Below are 27,399 nucleotides of genomic sequence, written 5' to 3' on the forward strand. Positions count from 1 at the left end.
TCGGGGTGTTCTAGATTTTTCAAACTGAGTTCTGGGGTCTTAGAGCACTCGTGAGAATGTGTAATTTTGGTTGCAAGTCATTTGAAGAAAATCCATGGTGGGAAAGGGGGGATTTGGCATAGTTAAAGAAAGCCTTTGCCACTATTCTTAACTTAGGGTTCGTTAGGGTTAGCAGTATTTCTATTGCATGTGTTTGAGTGGGGGGGATTTCGAGTCTTGGAGCGATGCTGGCTATGGCTACTTTTGCTTGGTTGCTTGCAAGTGGTTTGAATGCAATCCACGGTGGGTAATGGGTAATTAGGGTACTTCGGCCTACTTTTACTTTCAAAGTAAGTTTTGTCACCAGTTTTCTGCTAGGCCTCGTTTTTTGAGCTTTGATTGGGGGTCTTCTACATTTTTGCGACTGGCTTTAGTAAGGGTCTGGGTGGGAGCACTGCTAGGAAGATCTAATTTTGTTCTAAAACACAGTTTACAGTACACCTAGCTTGAGGGGCAAGATCCGATACATTAATTTGCCCATACTTATTTATCCTTCAAAAGGTGACTCAGAGTACGCACTTTCAAAAACATTGTACTGTCTACTAGGAAAAACAAATTGTGACTTTTTGCACTCCACAGCCTACATACCTTATATTTATTTATCAGTGGTGTTGTAATATTATATCACTTCCTGTTTTTCGTTGAATAATTACAGGCCGGGTTTCAGTCTCTGCAATGGGGAAAAAAGGATGGAGTCAGGCTTCACAGTAGCGAGCCACAATTCAGCATCAGGCAGGCAGTGGACAGGGTGTCTTCTGGTGACCAACATCGATGGACGAAGCGTCGGCTGCAATGGAGGAGTGCCGCTAATAGGAGGATTTTTTTTCTGCGGGCAACTTACTTACCACTTCCAACAGGACCACTACAACCACATAGATACAGTATCCCTTGCCTTTTTCTCTGACTGTGACTGCATTTCTTGGCTCTCTCTCTGCTTCTACATTGATCCCTTAACACATCACTTAGTCCACTCCACTATCACATCTGCACCACACATAGTCATTTGTAAGTGCTCCTACGTAATTCGCAAGTCGCAGCACGCCCCAGGCCGTAGAGGACTGGGATGGCCCCAATGATGAAGCATGTCACCAAGGGGCAACCCTGGTGAGTGAGGGGACACCTAGAAAAAAAGCAATTTCTCCTTTTCTATCTACTATACCTTCTGTCAGGTTACGCAGCCCCTAAGCGCCTACCGTACTATGAAACTACATTTCCCATGAGTAGGCGGGAGACTTGCAGACTATTTAGTGAGACTATATGAGAGTACCCTTGTATGTTAGGACAGCACTTCACTGATGCCTGTCTTGTCTTCTGTTACAGGTATCCTTTCCCTGCTGACCCTACCTTTACCCATCCCACATTTTTTATTTTAGTTTGTTATTTTTCTCCCCCGCCTAATGCCTCGAACACCCTGTGTTTACACTTCTGGGTGTTGGTGACATTTGGAGGTGGAACCATATTTGCATCGACTGGATCACGGGGAGTAAACCTGACACCTTCCAGACCAACCCCATTGAGTGTTGTTGTGAATGGATTTATAGTGACCAGCAAGGCTCTCAGGTATCTGGCTACAGAGACCTTATGTTGAATATAGTTATCAATATTTCCACCCACGCCCTGTACTGTCGCATTCTTTCTTCCACAGTTGTCGAAAGTACTAATTACTTTTAACTGACATGCATGCAGTTACAGTAGTGTATGCACTTTCAAAGATTGATGGATAGGTTTGTACCCAAAGATTTGTTTATGTTCACAATTGTTCGTCCATGCTGTGCTACTTTTTCTTGTCTCCCAAAACCTTTCCCAAAAACCCCCGTACCCATCCATTTTTCAAACCCTAACCCTCTTCCCCCGGGCTGTGTGGTTTTGATTGATGTGTGACTAAATTACAGCAATAAATCCACACACTTGCTGGGGAGGATAAGGTGATAGCAACAGGCTGGTGAAGAAATCCGAGGATATATTCTTACTCTGCTTGACAAAGACCCATGGCTAATGTCAAAGAACTTCAACCGAATTAGTTATACTTTAACATTTGTTAGGCTACAACGTGGCACTGTTCTAGTGTACTTCTGTCACCTGCTATATTCTGTATTGTACCTTTGTATTGCTCAGGAGGACAAACCAGATTTCATTTTCTTTTTTTCATAGGCAAGCAACTGCCACTGTGTCACACCACTAGTACCACCGCTATGAGGAAATTTTATCCGCCCAGGATTGCCAACCTTATTTGCTGTTTCCCGTGGAGCCAGCCCTGGGCCTAGCCCTACTTGCAAACAGAAATTACAGGTAAGATAGGCGTTTGGTTGGAGGTAGTATAATGGAGTATTAGGAGAGACGAGAGATTTGATTGACGGTAGTACTACTAAAGTCCTAGGACTATTCAGGAAAACAAACTTACTGTTATGTTAAACCCCCACCCACCAGACTCAAAAGCAGTAAAAAACAGGTATGGTCAGATAAAGTTTCAAAAAGTATATTTTTATAGCCCTAACAAAAGAATCTCCCGCAAGACCCTCCCTAACCCCAACGATTGTCCTTCAAAAGTCCCCAAAAATCACAACTCCCAATTCCCACCCCCCAAAAGTCTCTAAAAAAGGGGCAAGGGACACTATGGCAGGGTGCTGTTGGAATTAGCAGCCAGGGCATCATGCTCCTTGCGGAGGGTGGCAAGTTCGAAGCGGAGGCCCTCCACCACGTTCTTATAATTATGGACCTCCTGCTCCAGGTAGGACAGTCTGAGGGATAAGCGGCGCCGGTGTGCCTTGCAAATCCTGTGAGGGGCAGCTGCTTTCTTTGCTGCTGGGCGGTGGCGTTTGGCTTTGGTAGCCCGGCTCCGTACCGCTGGAGCACTGCGCTGGCTGGCAGCCCGCACGGAGGAGGAGGCAGCTGTCCCAGTGGACGTTGTTGTTGTTCCAGACTGCGTCTCCTCCTCCTCCAGGGCCACCAGCCGCCGATATTCAGCAACAGTGGCATCCAGCCTCCGTTGCCGGGCCATTCGAGCCTGCTCCTTCCTCCTTGATGGTGTCTTGGATTTGGAAGGAGCAACTACATGAAAAAAGAAAGACATAGTCTGTAACCAATGCTCCTTAAGATTAACACAAAATGATTGAGCAGAAAGTTGTCACAGTACAAGTAGCAAATTGAAAGCACAGTGCATAACTATTGAGGACAGTATCTATGTAACCTCCGACTTCTTCATCCTTGCTCTAACATTAGTGGGAGTTTAAGGAACAAATTCTACGAGCACTATGGACTTCTATTACAGTCGACTATGACAGTACACCACTCTTATTCTTCTTCTTCTCTCTTGTTTAGGAAAATTGGTACGTTATCTTATGCAAGCCGGCATAATGCCAGCGCAGTGAACTTGCACCCGAGAAAAACAGACGCACACCATGGTGAGTGAGACAGACTTGCGTTACTGTACCGGTCCAGTACATGCAGGTGGTGAAGCTCTTACTTTTCTATTACGGGTGGCACTGAGAAAGAATACTCTGTTAAAAGGGCTACTGCTTAATTAATTTAGCTTTCACCCTACAGTGCAAATGAGTATTAGAAAAGGAAAATGAAGAAGCTAAATTATCTGATTATCTATCACTTCACATGGGATGTATTTGATGACATATGGGATGACTTTAGGTGCTTTGCTTATTATTGAGTGAACAGTGATACCCCCACACATGAATGACGTACTACTACTAAACTAAAGTTATTAAGGGAGGTAGGGAGTGCCCACCGTAATAACTGGATATATGCTGTGCTTGCAGTTGCAATACAAACTACTGCTACTATTCATGGTAGTCTTTGGACAACGTTACAACTTCTTTTCCTTGCCTTTCCTACACTGGAACGGACGTGCGGGTGCGGTGTTACATGCTCTTCAAAGTAACACTTAGTTCATCCAGTGACCGTCTACTCTCTCTAGATTCACATATGCTATCTAAGAGTCAGATAGTACCATGAATGATCCAGGCATCCATCCATTCAAAGTATATTGCACACATACAGTTTCTGTCTCACCCACCCAGGCTGTTCTCCTTCCACCCATCCTTGCTTCATCATTCACCCAGCCATGCACCATACCATTTTCTTACCTTCCCAGCCACCTCGGGGACCAAGCAAACACATATCATTCTTCTTTGCCAGTCATCATTACATTTCTCGTGCTTCCACACTTACTTACACCCTTCTTTCGCTTTTCGTTCATCCCATCCATCAAGTTCACCTCAGATCTGATTGGGATTCTTCTCGCCAAAAACTTCACAGCTAAGTCGAAGTACATTTAGAGGAGGCTACTACCTGCTTTTTTTATAATACACCCGTGCAGAAAGCACACTCTGCAGTCTTCAATCTCAATGACTAAGGAATGTATAGCTTACCTCTGCCCGCCACCACCGTGTGAACCCTCACAGGCATGTCCTTTTCCGGCACTTGCACCGCCTCCTCCCCAGAGTTGTCCTCCTCGTCCAATGCCACCACCTCCGCGCTGGCCCCGTCTCCAGATGTTCCACCTACAAAGTACATTTAATAATGTTAGAATACACCACTCACTACTATATAATATTTGGTCTAGGAGGAAGAAAGAAATGTGAAAAAAAGTGTACAATTTACTAATTTTTGACTGTGTACTCTAGAGTAAAAATGTCCCTTTTTCCAGGGAAGGCTGTTGTCTTGCTGCACTTTTTGGCACAACTGATGAATGTTTGCTTTTTACTTTTTAACACGCACCACTTTTTCTCCTAACAGACAGAACCTTGACTTCTAAGAACACGAGCAGGATCAAGTTCAAACCAGGTGAGAGCTCGGCTCGACCACAAGAAATGTGTCCAATTAATCGTCAGCACTAAGCACTTTTCCATTTTCAGTTACACGTTCACTTTTATGACAAACTTGAATTTAATAAATGTGTTTACTTTTAATAAAGCTTTTAAACTTAAATAAACTCTGTGGTTTTTGGTCCTCCAGACTAGAGTGGATGAGCTAAAGGTTTTCGAATTTTTGCAAGCATGAGTCCGTGCCTCTGCCATCGGTGACTTTGGGAGCTAAATGACTCTGCCACACTATCTAGTCAGTAAGGAGATTGGGGGTTCAACTACAAAGTCTGTTATCACTGAGGTATGTGGAAAGTCTAACAGTTACAGCACCTATTATAATTGATAAGCTAAGCGATGCATTATTTAGTGTCCATAGTTCTGTTTGTGCAGATTTGTCCCTGCAACAGTAGTAGAATGGATTGTCCTATCCAAACCAAAAGTAAAGTAGTATCTTATTATTTCTTGGTGGTGGTCATTCACCTTTTTATTGTTGGCAATGGTCAAAGCATAAACATTTAGAATACTTGAAAAGACATTATGGACAATCCCAGAGGACTACACTCAGTGCATAGAGCTATTGCTGACTAGAATGGGAGTCCAATGGAAATGCCAAATGTGCAATCTTAGTTAGCAACACAGACAGACTAATAAGAATAATCTAGTAATACCACACGGAGTCATAGGGATAAGAATTTAGATCCTGTCTACAAGAAGATCAAAGACGATTTAGAAAAAATCGAATGAGGAACGCTAGGAAAAAATAAGTACTCTATATTAAAATTAAAACTTACTGGGGCCAGCAAAGGAGCCCTCGACTGCCCGGTCCTGGCCTGCATCGACAACAGCACCCTCCTCCTCCTCCTCCTGTGTCCTCCTCTTGCCCCTGGGGGAAGCTGATGTACAACATGAAAGAAAGAAAAACAGAAAACATGGATGATATTTATTTCTCAACCAAATCAAACATTTAAAAAAGAACTAACAAAGTAACAAAATATTTTTGCGAAATAGCAAATAGGGAACGACTCCAAGGGATATATTATTGACCAATCTCATGTGGTCGACTACGTCATTACTTTAGTATTGCTTGATTTGCGGACCGTCGAATTGGAAACTACCCTATGTAACTCACTAAACAAAGTACTAAAAAGGTTTGCCTAGGATTGGCAGGCAGCAGTCCGCAGCACGCAAAGTGACAGCCAAAGTCCATCGTGATTGAAGATCAGCGACAACACTAAAGTTTCCTACTACATTCACCAGTCATTAAAATACTCAAACTATTAATCCACCACCACTATTTCTTCTTATCGCCATGTGTACAAAGGAAGGACTGGACTTGAGTCTGTAGGGGCTGATTTATAAGGCCCTTGCGGCTCTTTTGCTCCATTGTTGCGTGACTTTTGTGACGCAGCGACAGCACAAAAGAGGCGCAATGGTGCGGCGTATATTAACAACGTGACGCATCTGGGAGATGCATCACGTTGTAAAGCCCTGCGCCAATAGGGGTGTTCCGGCGCAAGGGAGGGCGTTCCTGCGCAGGAACGCATCCTAAAAGTGGCTGAGGGAAATCTACAAGATTTCAATCAGTCACTTTGAGGACAATGATGCGTGACTCAAACCCTGCGCCTGCTTGAAGCAGACGTACGGCTTGACGCAGCATTGGGGAGATAGGGCACCCCAGAGAATTGATGGAGCTGCACCATCGTTGCGACGCAACTCCAGCAATGCGCCACCTTTACGGCACAGATGCGTAACGCTTTGGTGACGTTTTGGGCCCATGGCGCGCCGCATTGTAATACGGCGCACCATGGGTGATGGTGGCGTGACGCACAATTACTGGCGCATCCCTGCAACTTTGCAGGGATGCGCCGGTAATTAAAAATCTGAACCTTAGTGTGTAGCATTGCGCAGTTCTTTCAACTACACTCATACATAATTTCACAGGCCAATGAAATGAACACAAAATCTAAAACAAATAAGCATAGTAGCAACACTACTGAGAAGGAGAGCAGTGTACCTGAAATGCACAGAAGATTTTGAAATAAAATGTACCTACAATGTAATGAGCAGCATTATTGCTCTTGGTAAAAAACAAAAATTTGCAATATAATAACACAGCAGGAGAAAACATAGTAGTAAAGACATAGCTACTACTACTCACCAAGCCCGGGGATCTCAAGGCCAAGGAGGTCGAGCAGATCTCGCTCACGGGTCAGGACATCCGTCCAGCGGTGGGTGGCCTGGTTGTAGGTGCGCCAGACCCGAGAGTGGTGGTAAATGGCCTGGCACACCTTCTCCCACCGCTTCCGGCGCTCCCGGGCCCCGTACCCGGCACTGATCTTGCCGCCTCCCATGATGGTCCTGGGGAGGCGGCGCTGAACATAAAAAATGAGTTGGGCCACCTCCTCCGGGGTAAAGATCTCCCGTGGCATCACTAGCTCCCCCCTCAAACGCCCGCACGGGAGCCGGACACGGGGTGCGGGACCCTTCCCCTTCTCGGGATGCTTCCCGGCTCCCTTCACCATGGTCTGGGCGGAAAGGAATAAAGAAAATAGAATAGGGAAGAGAAGAAAAGAAAAGAGTTTACAAAAGTAGTTTAAAATTAACCAAAAGTAGCAGTAAACACAAAAATATAGGGCTAGAAAAATAGAGGGATAGATAATAAGTAAAATAGATAAAAAAAAACTTCAAACAAGCAAAGGATGGCAGAGATTGACAGAGGATACAAAGACCATGCCCAGAACCATAGCAATGAATGAGAAACAAGATGGCCGCGCCCGTTCACGACCGCGCGGGTAAGTTCGCGCGAGATTTTCCTTGCGAACACGCGCGAGACTGTACTGGCAAACCGCGGACTTTGCGAGATTACACTTCGCGCCCGGAAACGGAAATACGTCAGGCAAACAAGATGGCTGCGCCCTTGAACGACCGCGAGGGTAACTTCGCGTCTTGCGCTACGAGCGGCTCGCAAAAACGCACAAAACCTTGCCAACTAACACGCCGCAAAAAAAACAAATTGCATATTCGCACGAATTTGCGGCTTCCGAATCCGATCTTGCGCGTGTTCGCACCCCGCGAACCCCGCGAAATTGCAGAAAAACGAGTTTTTCAAAAGTGAAAGCACTCGGCAGGGGCAAGAGTTCAAACTCATCATTAGTAACAATTCCCGGTAGTGCTTCCTGACTGGGGCCCCTCCAGAATTCAGTTGCTAGTTGCAACAATTGTATGACCCTGCTCTGACCCTCACAGCAGGCTCATACAATAGCTACAAGTAGGCCACAAAGAAGGTCCTGGGGAAAAAAAATGCACTGCAACAGAAAGCAAAATTACAGATAAGGAAGCAGGTGCCAGACTGGAATTTTAAAACAGTGACACATTAATAAACTAACCCCAAATTAATTCATCTGAGTTGAAGCAGGGATGGTGTGCTTGCTTTTCCCCCCCATAATCTACAGTAATGATGAACCAGAGGGTGGCATTGATGTAACAGAGGGTTGCAGTGGTGAAACAGAGGGTGCTGGGAACCTGTGATGATGAACCAGACGTAGAAACAACATAATTCGCGACCGTTGCGCGACGAAATGTAAGTTCGCAATTGCGAACTGGTACGAAACCCTCGCGAACTGGCAGAAATCCTTGCGAACACAAAAAAAAAAAATCCGCAAATTCGCAAGAATTCGCGGATTTTGCGGATTGCGAGTTCAAAAATCCGCAAATTCGCGAACGCGAGATCCGCAAAATTCGCCCATGCTTACCTACGGCTCCTTCTGCGTGCTCCGCTCCGCTTCATATCCAACCAGCTCATATTCAGCCAGCACACCTAGCCAGCTATTGGTAAAGCCAATTTAAACCTGCCCTCGCCCTCTCCATTACATTTACATACCATCTATGCACCAGTGGCTACTCCAGTGGCTATCATACCAGCAACCTTATCTGGTAGGGAGTCTCAGGTGCGGGAGCTCCCTCACGGGTCCGATAGCCTTTGTTGCATCGTGCTAGCGCGCTCAACCTAACGGTTGCCAGCCCACGCTTCCAGGAGAGGAGAGAGAGGAGACAGCTGTTCTACAGAAAGAGCGGGCGGGACAGCCCCTTCAACCCTCAGACACAAAATAAGAGAGCCTACTATCATCGCTACTAACGACATGAGGTCAGGAAAGGTCAGGAGACCCCTGGAAGCTAAACCAAAGCCCATAGCAAAAATGGACGCAAAACTGGGAAACAGGAAAGGGCAAAAGAAAAAGAAAAGGAAAACGAACGCAAATTCGAGCACCAGCACGGAGCCGAATCTCTCTACATCAGAGCAGGATCTGGGGCAGAGTCATAATATAACAGAGCAGGGATCTCTAATGGCCTTGATACCAGAGACCGTAGCAAGCGCTCAACAAACTGTTAAAAAACTCTATCAGCCTAAAATATATTCAAAGTTTGAATTCCTAAAGGACGTGGGCGCTGCTATATTTTCGAGCAACGGTCACCTGCCTGGACTGCAAACACTATTGCTTCCCACTGCCTTGGGACCCGCTTGCTCTTTGCCACCTCTGCACACATCCGCAAGTCCGTTGCGCCTGGGGGGCATCACGTCGGATTTGGCGCAGAGCTGCATCTCGGGGAATGGGAGCACGAGCATTCCTCTGGAGGCCTCAAGTGCAAAAGGGAAATCTTTTAACACCGTTGTTTTTAACCAGAACCCTCTACCTGCACCTCCACTGGAAGACCTTAAAACTAACGTGAACGAGGAACTCATCTTAGCGCAAAAACCAGCTGATATACCAGATAGCTGCCCAATTGAAAGGGTTTCTGGGGCAGGCCTAGAGACATCAACGCCGGCTTAGAGCAGGGATCTCTAATGGCCTTGATACCAGAGACCGTAGCAAGCGCTCAACAAACTGTTAAAAAACTCTATCAGCCTAAAATATATTCAAAGTTTGAATTCCTAAAGGACGTGGGCGCTGCTATATTTTCGAGCAACGGTCACCTGCCTGGACTGCAAACACTGTTGCTTCCCACTGCCTTGGGACCCGCTTGCTCTTTGCCACCTCTGCACACATCCGCAAGTCCGTTGCGCCTGGGGGGCATCACGTCGGATTTGGCGCAGAGCTGCATCTCGGGGAATGGGAGCACGAGCATTCCTCTGGAGGCCTCAAGTGCAAAAGGGAAATCTTTTAACACCGTTGTTTTTAACCAGAACCCTCTACCTGCACCTCCACTGGAAGACCTTAAAACTAACGTGAACGAGGAACTCATCTTAGCGCAAAAACCAGCTGATATACCAGATAGCTGCCCAATTGAAAGGGTTTCTGGGGCAGGCCTAGAGACATCAACGCCGGCTTTTATAAAAAAACTAGCACCCAGTCCGGCGCCGAACTCGCAACCTATGAGCCACATCTACAGCACACCCATCAAGTATCATCTAACGGATGAATGCACTCCACCATCTATAGACCAGGAAACCCTTGACTTACCAAGAAGCGTCTCAGGCAGGGAGGCAGCAAGTCCCCACGATTCCAGTAGCAGCAAAACTTAAGCAAGGGCATTAATGTCCTATCTTAACACACAAGAATGGGAAGACATGCTAGCCAGTTATACATCTGATCAAAAAGAGACCCATGTCCCCGAATTACCTTCGGTAGCTAAAAACATAAACACGCCCGCCAACGACTCTAAAGAGAATGAGCGGAGAAAGGAACAAAACATGGGAACGTGGAACTCACTGCTAAACACAATCCAATTAGCAGTAGATACCCTGCAATACCAATCAGAGAAAATGGAACTTCAACTTAATCTTCTCAACACATTGGCAGTCTTTACAGCTGGCATTGACGACAAGTTAGGCAACCTAAACAACCTGATACTGAGGGCACAATCAAACATCTATCTGAGCTGCAACTGCAGCCAGGCTCTAGTCAAAGTAGCCACATTGCCTTCAATGCTAACAGAACTAATAGGAGAAATAAAGACTCTACACAGAGGATAAGCAACTAAAGACTACCAACTCTGAAGAAGGAGACATCAGGAGCGAAGTATCCGGAAATATAGCAGAGCCAACTGGCCATCTTGTATCCACAAATGAAGAGACAAGCCACACGGGACAGGAGTATTCGCAAAAACGTAACAAAAAAACAACGGCGTCAACAAAAAAGAAAAGGGCGTAAGCAAAAATCTGCAACATCTACGTCTAAATACTTCCCCATCTTCTACGACATAAAGGAGAACTTTTTGGATGACAGTAACAATGCTAATCCAACAGACAGTGAAAACCACTCGCCCTTAGGATCAAACCTGCAGCAGCACAAAATAAACAGCAGCCAGCAGAACCAAGAAGCGCAAGGGCCCCAAGGATTACCGGCAACAGACCGAACGGAACAAACAAACGAAGACAGAGAGGCGGCAGCAAAGCTCATACATCTTACACTGCCAAACGGTGCCAAAAACAAGATTGTAAGGGCCTCTGAGGATCAAGCAGGTGACTCAATGCTGCAAAACAAGGAGCCCCCTCTCCTAATGGAAAGGGTAACGTCAGAACCAACTACCAACCAAGATAAACCATCAATAGATGCAGGTGACTATCCACCCAGGTCAAACTATGAGGCAGGGAACAGGACTAGAAAACCTGGCTTAATACCAAGCCAAACTCATGAAGCTCATGCTTCTGATATATTGGACTTTACTATCCACCCTGTCTCTAGTCAATCTGAGCGTCCCCAAGCTAAACGGCCATTCGAATCACGATCAACATCAAAGCAAACACCCGCTCTTACAGCATCATCACTTATCGCCAACAAGCCAGGTGAAGGCTCTATCCCGGCATCTCATAAAACCCTCACAGGTCATGGCTCGCCAGCTCAAGTACATCACCTATCAAAAAAATATAATGAGGCAGGAAGTACTAAACAATCAAAAGAGATGCTGGTTTTTCTTCCGGAATACAAGTCATAAGGGCTGCATGACACGCTGAATTGTGGCAACATTCTCAAACTAATGGAACATATTCCCAGCCTGGAGGGGATAAGCACTAAGGACTTAATCTCGGTTGAATTTTTGCCTGCCGCCAACCCAAACAGCCCAGAGAGGACCAAGACCACCTGGTCTTCTAATAATGTTGCATATTCTATTGCAGCAGAAGCTGAGCAATTCATGGTCTGGGGCATTATTCTTGTCCCCATATCAAAACCAGCTTACCCATCTCCTCTACAGAGGAGGACAATCTCGAAATCAGAGGCCAGACAGGCAAACACCTTCAGCGTTCTCAAAGGTGCCTTGGGAAGTTCGTCCAAAAAGAGAAAGATTATACCCTGGCAACGTCCGGAAGACAGGCTGAGGGCGGCAGCTGGTTTCGAATCAGCGCCCACAATAAGCAGGAGAAGCCCAGCGCCAAAGGATCATCAGACCCTCACGCTTACCACTAGCAAGCCCCTGAAAGGAAGTCCGCTAAACAAAATCATACGCAGTCCCTGGGGATGGACGGAAGCGAGTACAAGGGGGCCGCCACATCAAAATCGAGCATCAACAAGAGAAACTCTCTCGAGAACGATTTTCATACACCCTGAAGAGGACTGATGCCATCAACAAATGAGAGACGATACAAAGGGTAGGGAGACAACCTTAGGCATTTGCTCTTGGAATATAAATGGCCTAACTTCAAAAATGGACGACCCAGATTTTCAGCAGTACATCTCTCAATTTGACATAGTAATGCTGCAGGAAACCTGGCTCACTTCCACACAACATATCACAGGTTTTACCTGCTACTCAACAGCAGCAGTCAGAACCAACAGATTCGGCCACCAGTCAGGAGATTTAGCTACATACATATCCAATACAACAATATCCTCGGCAGATCTCATGAACTCCTCAACATCCTCAACCTTAACAGTAAAAATAAAACTAAAACTCTGCAACAAAGTAGAAGAGATATGCCTTGTCAATGCATATGTCCATCCTAAACACAGAGGCAACGACTCCAAAATAATTACCAAACAACTTGAGGAGTATATGTCTCAGATGGAAAAGCCACTCTTCCTCCTATCAGGGGATTTCAATCAAAACCTGCTTAGTTCATCACCAGAAGAAGAGGTCCTGGCTCTAAACATAATTTATACGATACCATCGCAAAGCTCCCCGCAACACAGGAGAAAGCATCCATATAATGCCCTACTTAATGACTAAGAACACCCAAATCTTCGAGCATTAAACGGAAGATTCACGACAGATCGACCTCCAGTAGAAACATTCTACTCACAAACAGCTAGCTCCATCTTGGACTATACATTTGTCAGTCTGGCACTTTTCCCCCACATCTTGGAATTTAGAATGGGGGATAAAGGCAAAAGTGACCACCGCCCCCAAGAATGCAATCTGACAACAAAGTCGCCTATTGCAATCAGACCAGACAAAACGTTAGGGGCGATCTATTCCAACAATCAAAAAAGGATCAAATGCACGCCAACCAACCTAACAACTTTGGCTGATATTGCCCTCCAACGATATAACACACAAAAAACAAATGCAGCTGGGCATATCCTCCACTGGGAGCAATACACAGGATCTTTGCTAAGATCAGCCCCCGATAACGTACAGCTTCGGACAGTGCTGAAGAAACAAAGAACTGAGCTCAAATGCATAAAATGGAATATAAAAAAAGATGCTGAAAATGAGACATGGGCAAAATTGTTACACAACATTAACAGTAGTAATAGCTCACGCTTCTGACAATCAGTAAATAGGATCCTACGACCACAGCATAAAGATCTAGGCTCGCATATTGTGGAAGAGTTATGGGTTAATTACCTCTCTACCCACTTCAATGACTTACCAGAATATGCAGGAGCGCAAATAATGAACATCACAGAGCCCAACTCCTTAATGCTTACGCTGAAGACCCTGACCAAGAGAGAGCAAGGTCTACCCAAAAACATACCGGATATAACAGCCGGCCAGCAAATAGCATTAATAAAAAAGCAGATTTGTAAGGGCAGGAAGGAAGGTGCTCCGGGACCGAATGGCATTCCGCCAGCCATATTCAAGGAAAAGATCACAGAATGGGCTATCAACATGCAACCGCTATTCTCGGAAGTCAGACTCTTAAATAAAATCCCAGAATCCTGGAGAGGGTCAACAATTGTCCCTATATTTAAAAAAGGTGACAAAATGGACCCTAACAACTACCGACTAGTAGCCCTCCTCGACAATGATGCAAAATACTTTGCGGGAACCCTCTTAGAGGAGATCGTGCTTTGGGCGGATTCAAATCAGATCATACCAATGAACCAGACCGGATTCCGAAAAAATACAGGTACAACTACCAACATTCTGGCCATCTCTCTAATGATCGATGCAGCAAAAATAAAAAAACTGCCGCTGCACATGTGCTACATCGATATTAGTGCAGGGTTTGATAACATCGAGAGAGGCAGACTTTGGGGGAAACTGGCTCAATGGGGATTACCGCAGCCGATTCTAAGCATGCTGAAGCTTCTACACTCTGATACTTGGGTGCAGGTGAAGCTAGGAGGCGGCACACATCTGTCATCTAAAGTCCGCACCACCAAAGGCCTCAAGCAAGGGTGCGTACTTGCCCCGATATTGTTCAACCTGTTTATGGCGGATCTATCAGGTTTACTCAACACATGCAACTCGCATTCCCCGAGTTTGGGAGGGAAAATCTTGAGCAACCTGTTGTATGCGGATGACGTCTTGTTACTCAGCCACACTTACATCGGCCTCCAGCATCTTCTGACCCAAATGAACAGCTACGCTAAGGACAATAAACTTGAAATAAATTTGAGCAAGACATGCACCATGTCGATCAACACCAAGAAGAAGATTCAGAAATCATGGGCCCTAGGCGGCCAAAAAATAGAGCCTGCACTCGTTTACAAATACCTGGGAGTCCTCTTTGATAGAGATGGCACTTTTGCACAACAAAAGCATGAAGTGAAAAGGAGAGGGGCGTGCATTGCCGTCACACTAAAAAACATAGCCAATCAATTGATGGGGCCAATTCTAACCCCCTATCTGAGAGCTATTCAGGCTAAGCTACTCCCTTCTATCTGCTATGGCAGCGAGGCGCTTCGTGGGAGAGACTCCAAGAACCTGGACATAATCCAGACAAAAGCTTATAGAATAATGTTTTCGCTCCCATTCTATACATCGCCAGCCCAACTCAGGCTGGAATTTGGTTTGCAAAAGCAAGTTGTTGCCAGACAGGGAGCATACATCATCTGCTGCCACAAACTTCGCTTGGCTCCCCCCAACACTCTAAACTAGCTGCTATGGCAAGATATTCAAAACAGGGACTCATCTCAGTCAAGATCCTACCTGCAGGAAGCCCTGGGGGCAACCAATCTAACTGCGATCTGGGATATGCAACTTGGGCATAACCAATTCAAAAAACTAGTCTGGAAAACGGTAAAACTCTATCCTTACTAGAGGATAAGGACACATTCGCCAAAAGAAAACACGCTTGGATGACATTAAATTCATATAATTCAGCCAAGCGCAGCACCAGACCTTGAATCGCTGACGTGCTACCCAAACCCATTGCCACAAGGATACCATACATTGTGTCATGGTAAAAAGTTATTTATAATGCTTTAAAACAGCGTGTTTGTTAAAAAGCGCTAGTTGTGTAAAAAGCCTTAGCCTGCTTTGTCGTGTCACCTCAACCCTGCTGTTCTAGTACACATTGTGCTCCCAGTGGGTGGTGGCCCCAGACTGTCCCTCCCCAACGCTCCAGTGTATTAACACCCTTGAGGTCTCACACTCACCCTCTAACCAAACCATTTGCTGGATCAGTCTTAATTTGAAAGGGGAGGGTGCAAAAAGTTGTTGCTCGTGTGATAATTAAGGCTGCACCAATTTGCTTCAGACTAAAGTTTTAATTCAGGGTAAACCAGAGTGCAAACTAACTTCGGACTGGTTATTTAAAAAAAAACACATACATAGGCATTGTCTCCACTTAAAAGCATGCGTGTGCTCACTGAATAGAATTAGTAATGGCCAAATCGCTTATCAGAAATTACCATAGAAGAGACCAATTGCATTCCTGAAGCAATACGTACTTTGCTCTCCAAACTACATTTTCGGAACTGATAAGTTGGCTTTGTTCTTCTGTCCATAAATAACTCTATTGACCATGTGTTTTTTTCCGTTTCGTGTCATTTTTGCAGAGCCGGGTATGGTGGCCCCTGGCTTTTAGATGTTGCAGAATATGTGTATGTCAGTGTTGTTCTGTTGCAGGGTTAACTGGCTATGATTGCAGGGCCCATCATGCTACCACCGGTATGTAGTCAAGCTACATTTGCCCACTTCTCTCGTGAATCGGTAATTTCATCAGCACACCTGTTAGGGGTGGGACTGATGCCGAGTTACACTTAGATGCTGAACAACTCAGCTTCTACGACTTCAATGCAAGCCCCGTATGCACGTTTACATAGCGCTTCGAAGCACCCACTGGAATGCAGGACCCCGCTAATGCAACAATACTAAATCAAAACAAAAAATACTAGTAGGAGAGACTTGGTGTAAACATAGAAGTTGGGACAGGGGAGGGAAGGGCGAGGGGGTTGGAGGCTCGTGTCTTTCATACAGGAAACGAGGGATCGGCGGAGTGGCCGGGTTACAGAGGCGCGGGCAGGGAGAGTGAGAGAGTGAGTGTGAAAGGGGGGTGGTGGAGAGGGGGAGGACGAGAGAGCGGAAGGGCGCGAGACGGCGAGCAAGGGTAAAGACAGGAAGAGCGCCCGAAAGTAAGATAGCAGGTGTGAGAGCCATATAAAGAGACCACGAGAAATGTGTATATTGAGAGCGAGGTGGGGTGCAAAAAGAGTGGGAGTGCGTGTGAGACAAAGGGAACAAGAAAGGCAGAGAGAGATCCCGCCACAGGTGAGGAGAGAGAAAGATGAGAGCGCGCAGGTGTGAAATAGCATGTGCGAAACAGAGAAACCCCGAGAAATATATATATAGAGCGAGAGAGCACGTGAGAGAGACCAAGGTTGTGTGTGGGATGGCGATCCTGTGAAATTATATTTATACAATATATATATATATAAATATATATAAATTGAGAGAGAGAGACTATGATTGTGTGTGGGACGGAAACCCTGCAAAATTCTATTTATAATATATATATATATATATATATATATATATATATATATATATATAGAGAGAGAGAGAGAGAGAGAGAGAGAGAGAGAGTGCACACAGTCAATGAGGGGAAACAAAGGAGATGCAAAAGAGGGGGGAACGGGCAAAATACACTAGAAAATGGAGATTGAGTGTGACAGGGAACGAGAGGGAGGAGAGAGAGTGAAAGTGCGAGAGTGAGGGGGCGGCAAGAATACGAGGGAGGGAATGGAGAAGGATGTGGAGAAATAAAGGGAAGAAATGGAAAAGACAGACGAAACGGAGACAACGAGTGTGTGAGGGAAAAGACTCAATGTGAATCGGTGTGGAATCAGGTGATGCGCCTAGCTCTCAAAAGGCAAACCACTTTATGCAAGTGCTACAAGCAAGGGCTGAGCGTGAAGCCTACACCCACACCATTTAAAAGTGTTTTTTGTTTTATAATGGACCTGTGAGTTTCAGGTGTGTGTCCCCCCTTCACGCTCCACCTCATCCTTTCCACCAGCCCACGAACCGTTGACTGGCCTCGGCTTCACGCTGCTTTACCCGCTGCTCACCATCGCCTCTGCCGTGTTTCACCTCTCGCTTCTACAATCATGATCCCCACTAGCTCTCTCGGCAGGGGCCTCCTCTAATGTTGCCCCCTGCCCAGCCTCCACTGATCACTCCCCACACCTCTTCTCTCTCTTCCACTTCAGGCCCCTGCCTCCTCGCCCCCACATCTCTGGCTTTCGTTACATCTCTCTTTCTGGCCCCCTCTCTCCCCTTTGTTCCTCTCGTCTACCAGCGTCTGACTCGCCGACCCTTTAACTCCCTCTTTCGCCCAAACGACGGATATCCAATATTACACATCGAAATATCATATGTCCCACTTCCGCAAACATTAACACATTACCCACATTAAACTTGTAAATGTACACTGTAAACAGCTGGCCTTAACAATAATGAGGTTTCACAATCGAAATCTTTTCATCAAACTGTTTACATATCAAATACGAGTTCAGATTTGCACCCGTGTTTACTTGTCGTCTCAGCAGACTTTAAAACAAAAGCACCCCCGGCTCGGATCAGGAGAGCCCAGAAACAGCGCTGTGTGAGCCCCTTTACCGGGAGAGCAAAACAGCCACTCTAGACAAGAGAGGAGCGCTCCACACGACCATGTTTCTCTGAGGCAAGGCGGAAATGCCTTGGAGAAACACACAGCCATTTTCGGATTCGGGGGCGTGTTTTGGTGTTCTGAGTGACGGATGACGTCACAGTCGAAAGATCGCAAAAAAAAACACGCCCCGAATCCGAAAGAGACTGGGCTTGAACTGAGTGATGCCCCTCTCATCCAATGGCTGGCCTCCATTTAGGAAGCCAGCCAATGGGGGAGAGAGGCGGGTTCAAGCGCCCCTAACTCCAAAACATAAAATCTTCGGGACTCCACCCACTGCTTCGTAGTGCGACGGTCCCTCGACCTAAAAAGTGCTCATTGGATGTGGAGAAGCAGTTGCATCTGCTAAATCTTTAATTTTAATGAGGGTGCCGACCCTCGCTCTCTGTCTAGGTCATTTTATGTTCCTAAAATGAGGAGCATCATTTTCTTTTCAAATACGAAGCCTCCCAGCTCTGTGTACACATTTCATCTGGCATAAGACGAGACCAGCCCTTCATGTGCCCACTCGTATGTGGGAAGACCACCAGAAACTGTACTCAAGTCTCTCGAGAACAGAGACCTTCCCTCTGTGCACACACCTCTCATCAGGTGCAGTGCTGTGTTCGTCACATCTCGCTGCTCATTCATCTCTCATCTTAACAGTATGTAGCTCCGCTTTCACTTCACATTTCTCATCAGAGATCCAGTCTCTCTGCGTTCACTTCACATCTCTCTGCACATACATCACGCATCAAAGGCTTGGTCACTGTCTTCATTTAGCCTCTCTTTCTGCTTTCACCTCTCAAAGTCTATCTCACCCCCTGCCTTCTCTTCACATCTCTCCGAGCAGCCCTGTACTATTAGAGGCTATGCCTGTTTGTGTCCACTTCACATCGCTGTGCATAATACCTCTGTAATTAAAGTCTATACCTGCCCTGGTCACTCTAGTCACTGCGCACACAGCTTGTCTTTCCTTGACTGAGAACAGCGATTCCGAGGTGGGTTAACATCTAACCAAGACAGTGGTGTGTGAAGCCCTATGGGGTTGGTAATTGTCTTATTTGCACATTACGATTTAACAGCTCAGCAAAGTTACTGGAGATCAGCAAGACAGCCCCCAGATATTTCAGCTTCTCAAAGTAGCAGAAATTCTGCAAGGAAACTGCGTAGAGGAAACTGCAAAACTCTCCTTAATAAAGCTATAATTGTACTTACTGCTACTCTTTTTGAATTAGGGAGTTAAATTTAGCCCCGATATATTACGTTGGCTTACAGCAGTTAGTGCCTCACTAACAAAAGAATATGATTTTCAGGTCTCACCTAGGCACGCATGCGCTGTCTTCCAGATGTGGTATTCAGTCCAGTTATGGCTTTGTTTTGGTACATTTTGAATAGGTGATTTTAGGGGGAAATTACATATTAATTGTTTTAATTCATTATTTATTTATGTACTTATTTATTTATTTATTTTTTACATTTCTAAAGCGCACTGTTACCAGCCGGTGTCCTGGCGCTGATTGACCACTCCCAAGGCTAGACCTGAAACTTATTGTCTAAAAAGCCAAGTTTTCAGGGCCCTTCGAAAGGACATCAAAGCCGGTCCGGACCACTGGCAAAGCGTTCCAGGCATTTGCTGCTCCCAGGGAAAGACTTCTTCCCCCCCATTGAGCTCTTTTAACTCTTGGAACCAAATCAGCCCCTGATCGGCTGACCTAAGTGATCTTGCTGGTTTGTACCACTGAAAGAGCTGGGTCATGCAGTAAGGGCCCACTCCTTTGAGCGCCTTAAAAACTACACAGAGAGCTTTGAATGCAATTCTTTTGCGTACTGGTAGCCAGTGTAGTTTCACCAGATCCTGGGCGACAGAGGCAAATTTAGGTGTACCCGTGATCAGGCGGGCTGCTGCATTTTGCAGGATTTGTAGTTTATTGAGCAGCCCCTGTTGGGCATTGAGCAGCAAGCTGTTACAATAATCCAGCCGGGACATAATCAGTCCCGTCACTACTGTCTTCCTGTGCTCATCTGGGAGAAAGGGCAAAACTTTGCGTACTGTTTTCATGACATAGTGGGTAGCTGAAGACAGCGCATTTACTTGAGGCTTGAAGGACAGTGTATCGTCCATCAGGATCCCAAGGTTCTTGACCTTAGCAACTGGGGAGGGAGGGACACCCATTTCTTCCGGCCACCATCTTGGGGACCAGAAATTCTCTCTAGCCCCAAACAGGAGAACTTCGGTCTTCTTTCAGCTTTAGGCAGTTCCCTGCCATCCAGCTGCTGATTGCACGCATGCAATCTTTAAACCTGTCGGCTGTGCCTTCCTCTCCCCCCGGTAGCAGGGACCCCACAATCTGCGTGTCATCTGCAAATGATGTTAAGTTGAAGCCAAATGATCTAATGACAGGTGCCAGAGTGGAAACATATACGTTAAAAAGAGTCAGACTCAGGGACGAGCCCTGAGGTACCCCACAAGGGAGCACAAACGGATCGGACTCTAGATCACCCAGCGCCACCACCTGGTTCCTGTTGGAAAGGAAAACCTGTAAGATCTAAAGTGCTTTACCCTGAATCCCACATGCCCTTAGACGGTCCACCAATAACCTATGGTGGACCGTATCAAAGGCCGAGGACTGGTCCATTCTGTGCTGTGTCCCACCCAGAATCCATGCTGCGATGGATCCAGATGTTGCCCAGCACCCAGGAAAATACTCAGCTGAGTATTCATTATTCCCTCTATGATCTTGGCCGGCAGTGGAAGTCTGGCAATGGGCCGGTAATTGTTCAGATCGGCCACATCCAAATTAGTTTTTTTTAAAGAGGGGCAGGATGGATGCCTGTTTCCAGCGGGAGGGAAACTCCCCACTTTCCAACATGTTATTAAATAATGGGGTGAGCACAGTAGCTATCGGAAGTGCAGCTAACTTTGCTACGGTAGCGGGGCAGGGGTCGCGAGGAGAACCTGATTTTAGCCTCAGCAACCGTTTACTGACCTCCTCCTCGCTTATCGGGGAGAAGCTCATTAGCCTGTTTTCCTGTCTATTAGTCTCTATGCTCACTGGGTTGGCCTCTAAGGGGTTGGTTTTTACTTGGTCATCCAGGGAGTTGAAAATTGTCTCCACTTTATTCTGAAAAAATGTGGCCAGGTCCTCACATAATTCCCGACTGGGGGGCACCGCCGCAGGTTTTGGGGCTGCCAGCGTTGACACTGTTTGAAAGAGTTCCTTTGGGGAATTGCTCGCCTCCTTAATGCGACTGGTGAAGAAGGTATGTTTAGCCTTCCCTATTATCTTTTTATACACCACCAACTCCAATTTGAGTCTCTTTTTATCGGCCTCATAGTAATTTTTCCACCAGATTCTCTCTAATCTCTTACAAATAATTTTATGTTCCCTGATCTCCTCTGAAAACCAGGGGGCGGATGGACACGAACGAGTGGAGTGACAGGATTTGGGTGGTGCTAGTCGTGTACATGCTTTGTCCACCCAGTTGGAGTAGGCAGTTGCCGCCTACACCAACTGCCTATTAAATAGAGTAGAGGCACTTGGGCGGTGTATTTACACCATAAGCCACACATTGAAGGGCTGCCATCAACTGCAATAGAGCCAAGCCTTCCTTTCTCTATAAAAGGTTATTTTATTCAGCACCACAGTCCGGTGTGTAAATATGCGTTTTAGGTAAAACAGAAATAGGCAGCAATTGTGAATGGACCCTGTCCATTCTGCCCCTCCCTGTTGTGGTGTAAAACCCAAATCCAAAATCTGAGTTCACTATGTGCCCAGGGGCTCGGGAAGCTCTCATGTATAACATGAAACAGCCTTACATAAAAGTATTGTACATTATACATTTATTGCATTAAGCAACCTCTTAGGAAACATGCAAGCATTATTGACCTCAGACCTGGAAAACCATGCCAAGAATATAGGGAGGGGATGTGGCATAGCGTCACAGCTCCCACCATTTACCTTATGCACTTCTACTATGCCCTTGGATGCTTGCAAAATAAACATCAATGGATTACCTGTTTGTTTCCCTATTATGTGTACGCTCAACTGAATCACTGGAGGAGTCTATTTTTGAAGCAGGTTTATATTCAGATGTTGCCCTGTCAGGAGGTGTCCCTACTCTTCTGTGCTTAAACCCTGCTACATTTCCCATTGTTAATCCTCCATAGCTGGGTAATCAGGCTCCAAAATCAAATCCCCCGGCTTTCTCTTTCGTCCATTCTTCTCTAGTCTCCTCCGCCGAAATTAATTTTTTTCTCTGAGTTTTATATAGTGTTCACTTGACCCGAAGGGTATCAGAGCACTTTACATGAGCACCAGTTATGCTACACAAGGACACATTCATTTTTGTTAGGTACAGGGAGATTAAGTGATTTGCTCAAAATCACTGCATGTTTAGCACTATTGCTAATACTTGAACCTGGTTCCCCAGATTGGAGATCCATCACCCTAGCCCGCTAGGCCACATCCTCTCCCCAAACTTGCAACCGCCTGGTGTTTCCCAGTCCCTCTCACATTCCTTCTCCCCAAGCCCATTCTTTTCTAACCATTCCTTTCTCCTTGACACTCATGCATACTTCTCTCTAAACCCTCTTTAGCTCTATCTGTGTCTGACGCACATATACTGCTCTGGTATCACACCCTCTCCAGCCATGCATCGACCCCAAACCTTTAAAGCAACTCCTTCACTATTTTTTAAATTCCTTTTTCCATTGGTGTTATTTATTGACCACCTCCCCCTCCTTCGTAACTGATTTCCCATTTTCTGGTTTTGCAAATATAGTCACTTCCCTACAAACAATAATCAAAAGTAAAAAACATTGTAATTTACACCGCCAATAGCTCTAACTTTCATAAATGCGAGACCAATTGCATTGCAAATGCTTGTTACAGTTGGCAGCCTAACCTGAGGAAATAAGTGCTGATCATGTGACTGGCATTTATTTGTTGGCCTCCTTCCCCCAACCCTAGCCTAACCTCCTACCTTCTTTTACTCTCTTCTAGCATCTCTTCCATCCATCCTCCCTATATCATTCCCTCAGACCCACCCTTCCTTCCTTATTCTCTTTCTCCTCCTTATTCCCTCATTTCTCGTTTCCTTATTGAACTCTTTAATCCCTCTTACTTCTTTCCTTCCTATCTTCCTACCCTCCCTCTTTTTCCCACTCTTCATTACTTCACCCATCTCTTTTCCCCTTCCTTGAGTCCTCCTTCCCTCAAACCCTTCTTTCCTATTTACTTCCACTGTCCCTTCTGCCTGCCTATCTTTCTTCATTATCTCATTTCCTCCTCCTTTCTTCTTGCCCTTCTTAATTCCTTTCTTCACTCCTTATTCCTATACCTAGCCTTATTTCCTCTCACAGTACCTCACCCCCTTATTTCAACTTCATTTTTTGCAGTCACTAATATCTCCCCCTTTCACCTTTCACTGAGTCCTTTCTGTTCTTCCTTTCTCCCTCCTCTGTTTTCTCATGTCACATAATTCAGCAGCACACCACTTAATTAGGCTAAACTACATACCACTCCACAACACAAAATATCACTTAACATATGTACACTCCATGACTCCTAATTCCACTCCACATAATTCCAATATGCTGAACACCACATAATTACTGTCTACATACTTCACCTGTATACCATGCCATGTAATTACACTACACAAATCCACTCTACACCAAACCACACAATTCCACAGCACACAATTCCACAACAAAAACCTTCCGATCTAACTCACATAATTCCACTACACGCCACATGCATACACTCCATAACACATGGATAAAAGTCATTGTCATTTACAATGCCAATAGCTCTAACTCAAATAAATGCGAGAGCTATTGCATTCCGTTTTCGGATAGGAAAAGTAAAAAAAGGCACCTGAATCATTTCAAGTGGAAATGCATGCATGTGCCTACCAAGTAATGTGGCCAATCTAACTTTAGGACTCCTAAATTGAGAAAAATCCTAACTGTAAGACTTTCGGTACACACAGATGGCATTTAGGAGTCCTAAAGTTAGGAGTCCTAAATTTACTATTCCTAAACTGAGAAAAATCCTAACTTTAAGACTTTCGGTATTCACAGAAGGCATTTAGGAATCCCAAAGTTAGGAGTCCTAACTTTACTACTCCTAAACTGAGAAAAATCCTAACTTTAAGACTTTTTGGTATTCACAGAAGGCATTTAGGAGTCCTAAAGAAATGAGTAAGTGCCTTCTGTGAATGCCAAAATGAGTAAGTGCCTTCTGTGAATACTAATATGGTAGTAAGTTTAGGATTTTGTCTTAAGTTAGTTCTGTGAATCGGGCCCTATATTCCTTCATTTTCGTTTGAGTACTAGGCATGCAATCTTGAACTGTGGCTTCAGTTACCCCCACCTGCACCTCCTTTCGCTCCAGCTCTCCTTGACATGGACACGTTTGAAGGAGACCTGCTCACCTTTCCCCTGACCCAATGTTACACTTGGGCAGCCTTCCCTACCTACCACAAGCGGCTGTTCAGCTCCTCGACCCCAGGGCCCTGTTCCTGACAGACTCTATTGTGTTCCTCTTCCAGTACTCACCCGTCAGTGATAATGTCATAGGACTGGGCTGCGTTGTTGTCACTGGTCCCTGTGGCGTACAGGCGCGTCACCAAAACAGAGAACTGTGTTGCATCGAGGTCTGGTACTGACACAGAAACATACAGAGGATCCTGAACATTGATAGTCATTGTTGTCTCGGTGTAAGGGACCATGAATGAGGAATCCGTGTAGGCGACCATGAAAACCATCACTGCACCAACCCCTCCAGGGACTGGGATGTCTGTCACACTGAAATAGCAAAAGACAAGAGTGAGTTGTCACTACAGCTACTGAATGTGCAAGACATTTTTTTCTCAGGTTCTGCAATTCAGACACCACCCGCTGCAGCCAGGCAATGCCAGGATACTAACCCTCACAGATCCTTCACAAGGGGTGTCCAAGGTAGGTCCAAAACTGCTTGATTCAAAGAAGGTTATTGCGATATCCACACACGATATGTAAATAATCTGAATGGAACATCAAAGGATGCATAGGACTAGATCATCAATACTAGATTTATGTCAGATACATAACATTAAAGACGCATGGAGGTATTTATATCCAACCTTACCAGGATATACGTACTATTCTGCTCCCCATAAGATGTGTAGCAGACTAGACATGGCTCTAGTGAGCGATAATTTATTACAGACAGGTTATTTGATCCTCTGTCCCCGGATCACATCTGACCATAACGCGCTAATACTGACATTCAATACACAAAGCACCAGGACACCACCTAGGCCATTTTCTTTTCCAAGATATCTAATTTCAGACACTACTTATGTGATACAACTCAAGACTCATATAAATGAATTTATTAACATCAATAGGAATTCAACCGGGTGCTGTATGGTTTGGGACGCCTGCAAGGCAAGCATTAGGGGCTTTACTCAGGCGTACGTTTTTAGGCAAAATACAGAACAAAAACAACATAAGATTACAGTACTAGAGAATATAACCAACCAAGAAGACTTATTAGCTAAAGCTTTGCAGAACAATTCTCCATCGGCAATGGAAATTAACATAAAACTTAGTACACTGAAAAATGATATAAAAGCCAATCTTATTCGCAAAAACAGTGCAAGGATCCAGAAATTTAAATTTGCCCAATATGAGGGTGGAGATAAGATTGGTAGAATTCTAGCCTACAAGGTGGCGGAAAAAAGAGCTGACACACTAATTCCTAACATTCGGGGACTGGGGAACAAGATATATAACCGACCACAAGACATACTAGACCAATTCGCAACATACTACGAAAACTTATATACCCCGGACAACCCCGTAAACACAGATCAAATTAAGGAATATTTGAACGACTACACAGTAAACACAGAGAAATTATCAGGTTTGGATGCACTCTCCAACGACATACAACTGATCGAACTTCAACAGGCTATCAATACACTACCAGCAGGAAAAGCGGCAGGGGAAGATTCGATACCTCTAGAACTGTATAAAATTTGTAGATTAGGACTAGAACCACTGTTTTTAGAAGTAATCCAATCAATCGGAATAAATGGAACTACCCCCAAATCCTGGAATCGGACCAAAATAATTTTTTTTTTAAAAAAGGGGAAGCCTAAAGAGGAGAGAGGGTCATATCGACCCATCTCTCTAATAAATACGGATGCCAAAATATTCGCCAAGATCATTGCACACAGACTTGCCCCACACATGCCTAGAATTGTAAATCCGCAACAACACGGCTTTATCTCAGGGAGAGACACAACGATACACGTAAATATGGCAATAACGGCATTCGATATTGCGGAGATTGAATCCACCCCACTCGGTATGATACTATTAGATGCTGAAAAGGCTTTCGACCGGGTGGGGTGGACTTATCTCTGGTGCGTACTGTCTAAAATGGGCTTTGGAGGCAGCTTCTTAAAGGGTATAAAAGCGCTCTATGATAAACCTACCGCCTGTATTAGTTACGGGGGCCTGACCTCATCAGAATTCCCAATAAAGCGGGGGACCCGGCAGGGGTGCCCTCTTTCCCCCCTATTATTTGCTCTTACGCTGGAACCTTTCCTATCTGCCCTTAACTCCCAAATATTGATTGTTCCATTTAGCTCCAGCTCACAGGAACTGAAAATGACAGCTTACGCTGACGACATTGCAGTATACACCACAGATGTGGCCAAGGCATTGAAGGGGATATATATCGAGGCTGAGAAATTTGGGAAGGTGTCAGGCTATAAGCTCAACCAGCAGAAGACGCAAGTTATAGCCAATTATTCTCCTACCGCACCTATTCCTGAGATATGTAAAGAGGCCATTTATTTAGGGGTGAAATTAACAGCCAGAATACAAGATATCAATAAGATAAACTACAACGATTTGACTAAAAAGACTACTCTTATACTGAAAAAATGGAACAAACTCCCCTTGAATATGATTAGCAGGATAAACCTTATAAAAATGAAAATACTCCCTAAATATGTTTATTTATTCCGATCGATTCCATTGGCATTAAATAATAAATTCTTCCAACACTTAGATGGGATTTTTAGTAGTTTTATTTGGGGCTACAAAAAAGTCAGGAGGTCACTAAAAATGTTGAAAAATAATATAAACAAGGGAGGGTTGAATGCCCCAGACTTCAAACTATATTTTTGGTCTTCATTTATCATACGCATACGCTCCTTATTGCATGGGGGTAGTACACTTTTTTTTCATTATTTTATGCTAAAACAAGACTCATTATCCTTTTT

At 45.1% G+C, this 27,399-nt stretch overlaps 1 protein-coding gene across 3 annotated transcripts in view; it reads right to left on the reverse strand.

The window, feature by feature from the left end:
• LOC147733078 (uromodulin-like) overlaps positions 1 to 27,399 on the reverse strand; it is a 300,392-nt gene that overhangs the window by 130,683 nt on the left and 142,310 nt on the right. For all 3 annotated transcript variants that reach the window (XM_086958921.1, XM_086958920.1, XM_086958919.1), the window contains exon 6: positions 24,677 to 24,925. In XM_086958921.1, coding sequence (XP_086815047.1) covers positions 24,677 to 24,925 — 249 coding nt within the window. The remainder of the gene's footprint in view (positions 1 to 24,676; positions 24,926 to 27,399) is intronic.

This window comes from Lissotriton vulgaris, chromosome 2_1, assembly GCF_964263255.1.
Source record: "Lissotriton vulgaris chromosome 2_1, aLisVul1.2, whole genome shotgun sequence".
NCBI classification, from domain to species: domain Eukaryota; kingdom Metazoa; phylum Chordata; class Amphibia; order Caudata; family Salamandridae; genus Lissotriton; species Lissotriton vulgaris.